Source organism: Babylonia areolata, chromosome 8 (assembly GCF_041734735.1).
Source record: "Babylonia areolata isolate BAREFJ2019XMU chromosome 8, ASM4173473v1, whole genome shotgun sequence".
Lineage (NCBI taxonomy): Eukaryota > Metazoa > Mollusca > Gastropoda > Neogastropoda > Buccinidae > Babylonia > Babylonia areolata.
The window spans coordinates 9,967,830-9,977,292 of record NC_134883.1 but is presented as its reverse complement, the minus strand read 5'-3'; the positions used below and the strand labels follow the sequence as shown (position 1 = coordinate 9,977,292).

The 9,463-nt window shown below is 42.5% G+C and overlaps 1 protein-coding gene across 1 annotated transcript; it reads left to right on the top strand.

Annotated features, from left to right (window-relative positions):
- The first annotated feature begins 1,475 nt into the window (after positions 1–1,475).
- LOC143285034 (uncharacterized) lies at positions 1,476–8,611 on the top strand. The gene is made up of 3 exons (XM_076592214.1): positions 1,476–1,662; positions 2,010–2,100; positions 5,157–8,611. The coding sequence occupies exons 2-3, from the start codon at positions 2,017–2,019 to the stop codon at positions 6,048–6,050; spliced, it is 978 nt and encodes a 325-aa protein (XP_076448329.1). The 5' UTR covers positions 1,476–1,662; positions 2,010–2,016; the 3' UTR covers positions 6,051–8,611.
- The last annotated feature ends 852 nt before the right edge of the window (positions 8,612–9,463 follow it).

Here is a 9,463-nt window from a genome sequence, read left to right as displayed (position 1 = left end):
TGAAACAAAATGGCGTCGTTCGCGAAGAATATGAGCGCGCGCTTTGAATGTGTATAAATATGTGTACGCAATAATTGATTTTTGCCCATGACCTTCAGGGCTCAGCCAACAGATGTGTAAAGTCCACTCGTCGTATTGATTTTAGTATTTTCCGAAAAAGACCACTTGGGCGAATGAACATAGTGAAAGCCCTGTACACTGAGAGTAAAACACACAAGCTTTTTATGCATTGAGTATAATTTCAAAATGTAATGTTTCAGATGAGAAAGATCAGTTTAAAGCAAATTAAGTCCCCTAGCATTAATTACAGAGTAATTTCCCTTCTTTACTATCTGCACCAAAACGTTTGCAAAATAAATAAAACTTCCATGCTCAGCAAAATGCAGTTTGCATATAATAAGGCTTCATTTTTGACTCACTTGTGTAAACAAAGGTAGTCTATGTTTTAAACCAGTGTTCGGTTGTCTGTGTGTGTGTGTGTGTGTGTGTGTCTGTGTGTCCGTGGTAAACTTTAACACTGACATTTTCTCTGCAAATACTTTGTCAGTTGACACCAAATTAGGCATAAAAATAGGAAACATTCAGTTCTTTCCAGTCATCTTGTTTACACAAGTGAGTCAAAAATCAACTGCATAACACGGTCGATTCTTAACGCGGTCTTTAGTATGTAAATATCATGCTAGCTTTGACGTTGTGCTACGTGAACGTCGGCCTTCTCCAGCATCACTTGTGTTGCATCTTCAGAGCTGTTCAAGTATAGTATACTTGCAGTTGCACTTTTAGGAGATGATAATTTGTCCACTGCAATAATCGTCAACGGATACCTTTGTATTCCGTCTTCTTCCAGATATGAGCGAAGACAAAATTAATAGGCTATTGGTGTTATTAAAACAAATGAAGAGAGAGAGGAGAGATGCTTTTAGTGTGGCTGGAATTAATCAAATTGACAAATAATCTAATTTCGCCAGTATGCTCTCTCTATGTCTCTCTCTCTGAGAGAGAGGAATCGTTTTGTAAAAGATAATTTGTAGTGACAACTGGTCCAGAAGAAATGAAAATGCATAACACTAAAGATACCATCGAACGTCGAGATTGTTTTCTAAAGGTCAATCAGTCATTCAGTCTGTGTGTGTGTGTGTGTGTGTGTGTGTGTGTGTGTGTGTGTGTGTGTGACAGACGGAGAAAGACAGGCGTCTCGACAGGGACAGAGATGTCCACCTTTCCCCCCAGTTCTCAGGTCCCTATATCTAATCTTGAAGGTCAGTATGCTAACTCAAACACATCGGCCCACTCATAGATTCTCAGCCGTGCCCTGACCATGACTTGTGCTCCGACTTACATAAAATAAATGGCTGGTGCCCTATAAAGCCTCTCTCCGGGGGTTAGTCTGCAGTCTTGATAGTACTGTTGTACAACAAACTGCAAGTGTATGGACTGTGGCGTTCACTAAAAGCGTCGACGATAAGCCACCGCTTGTTTCCCCATACATCTGCATGTCACCATGTGGAGAGCGTTGTTCGTCCGGATGGCTGATAACAGTGACATTGCACCAGCGGTGTTCAAACGTCAGTGAAAAAACTGCACGAAGTTTGTGTGAGGGAGATTGAGAGGCCGGAAAAGAAGAAGAAGAAGAAGAGAAAAAAAAGAACAGACGAAAGCACGGTTTGTCCTTAACTCAGAAAACGATTTACCACCCGTATGTCGGTTAAAAGCCCCAGCGGGTCGCCAACGCGTTATAAAACACTTTACTGAATGGGGGTAAGGCCCAGTACATTAGTTTTTGGTGGACATCTATAGTGGGTTTGTCGAAACGTTAACCGGAACTTTTCTACATGCTTTCACACATACAACTTTTATTTTCTGAGGTGTAGGCCTACATTCAACCAGCGGTGGTTGTTGTTTTTAAAGCATTACCAGCGACATTCGTTCCATTGTTTTTTGTTTTTTTTTCTTTCATTAGAAATAAACCACTGTTTTATTAGTGGTTTCGGTGTGGATTGTTTCTATAGATAAGACATGGGCACTGCGATTAAAAAGGAGTTTTCTTGGAGATGTTTCGCCTTACGGTTCCACAAAACCGAAGCCTTTTGTGAAGCTCAGGTAAGGATTCCAGAACGAATTTTGGTTGTTGTTGTCTCTCTCTCTCTCTCTCTCTCTCTCTCTCTCTCTCTCTCTCTGAGAGAGAGAGAGAGAGAGAGAGAGAGAGAATAGCGTTGACTAATACTTTGGAATTTCAGTTAATACATTATCACACCACTTGTGTCCGTTGTGTTGGAAAACACACACACACACACACACACACACACACGTGTCCACGTCTATGTGTGTCACTAAATGAAAAGGATACAGTTTTGTTTTGTTTTGTTTTGTTGGTTTTTTGTTGGTTTTTTTATTTTATTTTTTTGATTAGGTGCTCCGGTTGGAGTGAAAGTTTGGTGTTTACACAGCCAGGTATTTTTCACATGTTTATTTCTGTTTGTTTTAATTTGTTTGTGATATGCGTGTGCGTGTGTGTGTGTGTGTGTGTGTGTGTGAGTGAGAGTATAGATGTCTGTCTCTCTGTCTGTCTGTTCCCGTGTCTATATATGCCTGTCTGTCTGCCTTTCTGCCTTCCTGCCTTCTACAGAATGTGGGCCTATGCTCCACAATATAAGGATGAATAATCAGATTAACTCATTGACTTCTATTCCCAAATGCAATAAGTGACTCCACCCCCCTCTCCACTACACACACACACACACACACACACACACACACACACACACACACACACATGGGTTCATCCTTCATGTTCAAAGTTTTGACGTATTTTACAGGCATGCCCCTCCTTGCAGGTCTATGTTCAAACTAACATGAAAAGATTTATGGTGTGTTGTTTTTTTTAACTCACTCAGTACGGCCAGTCCTCTCTTCTCCTCTACACAGACCCCTCGGATGTCCGGTGGGTGTCTGAATGACCCAACCTTTAGCTTCTGTCGTCAGAACTGTGGTATTCTTTGTCAACATTCACCTCTTCAGTATAAAAGCGTTCCGCTTGCAATATTTTGATGATGGTAATTGGGATGAAACGCTGTTAACGTCGTCTCTTTCGCTGTTCGTATGGAGAGAGTTAACCTCAGAGGGTACATGGGGTGGGGGCGGGGAGATGGAGGGGGTCCGGGGGAGGGAGTAATACACGACAACATATCAAATTCCAATCCACAAACAAACGTCAAAATGACATATGACAATGTACACAGACACGAAAAGAAGAAAACATCCAACCACATTGGCCTGCCACGCTCATACCTCCCTACCGCCTCACCTTGTGACTCCTGCCCTTTCACACATGGTAACTAGAGCTACAACCTTTGGGCCCAGTTAGCCTTTGCCGACCTTCCCACCGCCGACTGTTTACTGCAATAGGATTTGTTTTTTGTTTTTTTGTTTTGTTTTGTTTTGTATTTTTTGTAAAGGACTACGATTGTCAGACTAGGAGGCAAGACTGCACGGGCTCTTCGTGCTGCAACCATAGGGATTAGTTGGCCTTTGGGGACCGTCCCAGCCCTGTTGGCCGAGAGAGTGGGAATACAACCTAACTTTGGCACGACATTCTCCACTATGATTTTAAGTTCTAGTCCAGATAGCTAAGACAGCAGTTGCCTCACCTCTGCTGTATTGATGGTCATTGACTACAGCTCTGCGTTCAACACAATAGTGGCATCAAAACTATATTTTAAACTGAAAGCCCTCTCGCTGCCTGAATCAGTTTGTGCATGGATCCTAAATTTTCTAAGATGCAGACCGCAAGTTGTTAAAGTTGGTGACCTCACCTCCTCCACATGCATTCTCAACATAGGCACCCCACAGGGATGTGTTCTATCCCCACTGTTGTACCGTAAAGTTCGGTCTATAAGCTGGGTGCGGCTTATATACCAGTGCGCTCAATAGACCGAACTTTACGGTACTCACTATTCACACATGACTGTGCAACTCAAAATGAATGTAACACAATGGTCAAGTTTGCGGATGATACTACTCTAGTAGGATTGATTACGAACAGTGATGAGTCAAAATATAGGGAAGAAGTACTGAAACGAGTCAGCTGGTGTGATCAAAACAACTTAGAACTCAACGTATCAAAAACCAAAGAATTGATTTTAGATTTCAGGAAGACTAGATCTGACCCCTTACCACTTGTCATTAAAGACAAACAAGTAGAGATCATCAGCGACTTTAAATTTCTCGGACTGGTCATTTCCAACGATTTGAAATGGGAGAAAAATACGGAAAAAAATTGTTAAGAAAGCACAACAGCGCTTGCACTTTCTCTGGCACCTCAAAATGTTCGGAATTAAAAAACAAATCATGGTTGATTTCTACCGAGCAGTCATTGAAAGTGTGCTAACCTTCGCTATTACTGTTTGGTACGGAAACATTTCCAAGGCAGAAGTTGCAGCCCTTAACAGAATCGTAAAAACTGCCACCAAGATTACCGGGGTTGATCTACCTTCTCTAGAAGACATATATTATAAGCAGCTACTCAAAAAAGCAAAATAAGTCAGCCAGGACGAATCACATCTAGCTTTTGGGATTTTCCAGATGTTCCCCTCTGGTCGACGGTACAGAAGTATAAGGACGAAAACCAATTGCTTCGCCAATAGTTTTTTTTTTCCCGAAAGCAGTCAATGCCCTGTCTCTCGAACAAATCCAGTATGATAAATAGAATTGTGCAATCAACAACTATCTACCTAGAGATCTAGTCATCAGCCCCATCCACATGTAATATACAGCTTCTGTTCAAACGTGTGTGTGTGTGTGTGTGTGTGTGTGTGTGTATGTATGTGTGTGTGTGTGAGTTTGTGCGTGTGTGTGTACGTGCGTGCATATATATATATATATATATATATATATATATGTGTGTGTGTGTGTGTGTGTGTGAGTACGCACAAGTTTTACATCGATATGCACTTGTATGTATCATAATTTCTACTGTATCTGTGTTTGTGTATGATTTTCGATTTATGTTCGTATCTTGTTATGTACTATCCCTCCCAATATTCCTTCTGACCCCGGTAGACACGGTAATAAAGACATATTCTATTCTATTCTATTCTATTCTATTCTAGGTCGGACACGACTGACAGACTATAGCAATATTAACCTACGTGTTGCAGTGGCGCGGGCCTCGGGCAGTGTTCGTGCTGTACCGACTGCTGATGTCGGCCTACTCGCTGTTCGCCTTCACGCACATGGCTGTGACCTTGGACGTGCCTGACAGCCACCACCACTTCATGGCCTTCCTCACCAACTGGACCTACCTTGTCCTCGTTTTCTTCTTCTTCTGGGGGGCCGTGCTGGCCGTCTGCTTCTTCCTCTGGCCCCACCGGGTCCTGAAGACCTGCCACCACCCTCCCTTGGGGAAAGATCTGGGTGAACTGAAGAAGAAACCAGCGGAGGTAAAAGTGGGGGCTGATAACCCTGCTTTTAGGGTGGGCGGTAACAAGATCGCTGGGAAAGACGCTGGGAGGCCTGCAGTGCCGCAAACGCAGTCTTTGTCGCCGCAGGAGACCACGGTGGTTGTTGGAGACGTCGGGGGTTCTAGTACCGGTGATGCCGGGGAGTCCTTGCCGTGGTACGTGCAGGTATACTGGCTGCTCAGCAACGTGATCCAGGACATGGCCATCACCGTCACCATCATCTACTTCGGCGCCCTGTACTCAGCAAGTGAGGGCGTCACCTTGATGGACATGAACATGCACGGCGTCAGTTCCATCATGATCGTCATTGACGTACTGGTGTCCGCCCGCCCGGTCCGCCTGGCGCACGCGCTGTATCCCGTGCTTTACGGGGTTCTCTACGTCATCTTCAGCGTCATCTACTGGTCCCAGGACCACGTCAACAACGTGTTGTACCACAATGTCCTGGACTGGAACTACCCGGGTCAAACGTTCGGGGTGGTGCTGGGTCTGGCGACTGTGGGCATTCCGCTGCTGCAGCTGCTCCACTACGGCATATACCGGCTGAGGCTGAGTTGTCATCATCGGATTTATGGGGAGAGGTACTTGTGAGCGAACAATGGTGAGCTGCTACGTCTTGCTCATTAGGTTATGGTGTCATCACAAGTTTTTCACTTGTGTTTCAGCTGCCGTATCTTGCTCTCCGGTATGGCTTAAAGGTTGTGGTGTCATCCGATAGGATTTATGAGGAAATAGTTCTCGACATGGAAGATGCAGCTGATCTTAACACAGCCATAATACGCAAGCAGTCACTTATAACTGTCGCTACAAAAGTGAAGTGGGTTTTTGTGATGTTTTTACAGTTCAGATCCATACTGTCTATGTGCATGGGTAGTTGGGGGAGGGCGAGTTGCGTATGGCTTCAGGTGTGTGCGTGTACGTGCGCGTGTGTACGCACGTGGATATAAATTATTGCATATCTGTGTATATGGGTGTGTGCGTATGTCTGTGCTGAAAAGAAATTCATTGCAAGGCAAAGACACTCACCATCAAGATAATGATGATCAGCACATCAGCAAGTTACACAATGGTTAAGAAAAAAACAGAAAGAAAGAAGAAGGAAAAAAGCCCGATGACTTTCCACCTTACCACACCCCAGCTTACATCCACACCTTGTGTATTCTATCTGTACCCATACTTATGACTGATGAATTGAATTGTGAAGAATATAGTGAAATTAGCAATGCATGTATATATTCTGAGTGAGCTACATATGCATTGCTGCAGGCCTCAGAATGGGATTTGTGTATAGGCTAATCATACCCTTAGTTTTAGCCCGAGTGTTACGTTACTTGTACGTGATCCTGTCTATTGTGCACTAGAATATTGTTGTCGTACGTGTTTATACCACTGTTGTAGATTTCAGTACTACTGCTGTACAATTCTGCATCAGGTTTGTCGATCTCAATACTCTTGCTGGAGTACACAGTCGCATGGGTCATTTACAGGCCTGTGATTTTACTTGGGGCTTTTGATATCTTTACCGTAGGATTGACCTGTGTTAGTGTTATGATTGTACTGTTATCCATTTATAACAGACTTGTGTTTTTCTATCTTGTGTATACATACATAGTTGTATCAGTTAACATCGACGGTTTGCATTGAAAGTTGTTGGCGTAATTTGTTCATACAGTGAACTCCGTGTACCGATATTGATACCTTTGGTCTGATTATTCTTTCTCTGATTTATTTTTTAGATCTATTTTAATGCTCTCCCCCTCTCTCTCTCTCTGTATGTGCGCGCACGTGCGCATACATACGTACGTGCGTGTTCGTACGTGCGCATTTCAGTTAATTGAATTCAGTACATACGTGACTTGTTCATCTTCCTCTCTATCCTGAATCAAACGACTAAGTTTTGCTGTTGGACGCAAATTCAGATCAACCTAAAAGCGCTTGGGGACAAAAAAGAGAAAAGAATAAACGGAGGAAAAAAAAGAAAAGAAAAAAAAAGAAGCTCAACCTCAGTTTGAAATGTGTTGTTTTGTTGCTGTATGCAATGGTGCGTGTAGAACATGCGCGTTGAGTTCCAGTTCAAGTTGTAATTACCCACTGCCGTTTTCCGTCCCAGCAGTCCCGATATGCCCGACGATAGTGATTTCCATCCCATTAATTATCACGACTGAGAGTGGCTGAATCAAGTCAACCCTTCCCTTGTGGAAGTCTTTTTTTTTTTTTTTTTTTTTGTTTATCGACTTGCCGATGACTGTCGTGGTTCATGCATGCTGGGTATTTTCGTGTCTCCGTAACCCACCGAACACTGACATGGGTTACAGGATCTTTAACGTGCGTATTTGATGTTCTGCGTACGTATACACACGAAGGGGGTTCTGGCACTAGTAGCTCTGCACATATGTTGACCTGGGAGATTGGAAAAATCTCCACCCTTTACCCACCAGGCGCCGTTGCCGTGATTCGAACCCGGGACCCTCGGATTTAAAGTCCAACGCTTAAACCACTCGCATATGTGACCACTTGCGTATCCGTGGGTTGTTTTTTCAGGACAACTTATAGCATTATCATTAGGATAGACAATAAAATAAAAAAAATTTCATGGCCCGACAGTCAAGAAACCTTACATGTTTGTGTGAAAGTGCTGTTCTTTTGTGAGTGGTTTTGTGGAACAGCGGACGTTTCCGAGAACACTCGATTGGACTTTAATTTTCCAAGCGTCACCTGTTTCCAATCCATGTTTTAGTGGATTCTGGCTAATTTTCGAGGCCTTTTTTTCACCCAAGGGTTAATTGCTGAAAGCTTTTTTCTTTTCTTTTTGTGGATGGATACTATTAATTTTCGGCAAACTTCCCTTTTCAAGCTTTATTTAAATCCCACTTTGTCTTCCTTTCACAATGAACAGGCTGTGCTGAAAAGAAATCATTTAGAAAAGGGATACGTCCAAGGACACCTGCAGAAATAAGGTCAGAATCAGAACTGCTAATCTGCAACAGTGTGTGTGTGTGTGTGTGTGTGTGTGTGCACCTCCGTCGAGGAAACGTCAAGACCGGTTCTTTTTGTATTTTAACTGTTGAAAGTCTGTGGCCTGAACGGGCAGGTCACCTGTTAATAAGGCATCAAAACAAAATGAGACAATAATACACACACAAAAAAAACAACGACGACGACAAAAAAGAGTAAAGTTTCTAAAAAAAAATAAATAAATAAAAATAAAAATGAGTTCTAGATTTGCTCATGTGTGCCCGACATCGATGTTATATGTATGCTTTGTTGTCCACTTGTACTCTACTTTTTATCAACTCGTTTTCAGACACAAACACTTTGAAGACAGGCGGTCTGTTGGAAGAGATTTTTCACTGTACATTTTGTGTTTGAGGTATTAAATGCGAGGTAGTGGGTTGGCATACAAAAGCATGCGTGTGTGTGTGATAAACAGGTCCAAGTATAGGTTTATTCCCTTTGTACCGCACAGTATTCTTGCCATATTTCAGTGTCGAGTTCGAACTGCTTTGCACTGAATAAATGAATTGGCATGAAACTAGGTCTGCTTGAATGAACTAAATGCCTATCAAAACTGATTTTTTTTTTTCATCATACAAACTACCACCACTCATTATGATTTTGTGTGTGAATGTATTAGAGTGTGTATCGATGATTGTGACAATAATCATGCTTTTGTTGTTTGATATTTTTGACAGAAAATTTGTTTTTGGAGATGTGTATACGTTTGCCTTGAAATACAAAAATATTAAACATGTTTTTCTATGCCAGTCTTGCAGAGTGTTGTGTGCAAAAAGTGGAATGTACGGAGTTGCTTCTTCAATGGTCAAAACTGCCTGTGTGCTGAAATTCTTTTTTTGTGTTTAAATTTGTTTTTCTCAGTGACAATGAAACACCACCAGATCAGTGATGACTGTCCTGTTTCTTCAATGACGATCCATAAGACAATCCAGTGTAAGGATTCTGCATCATATTCACAGCTGATTTCACATCACATCTTTCAGCCAACA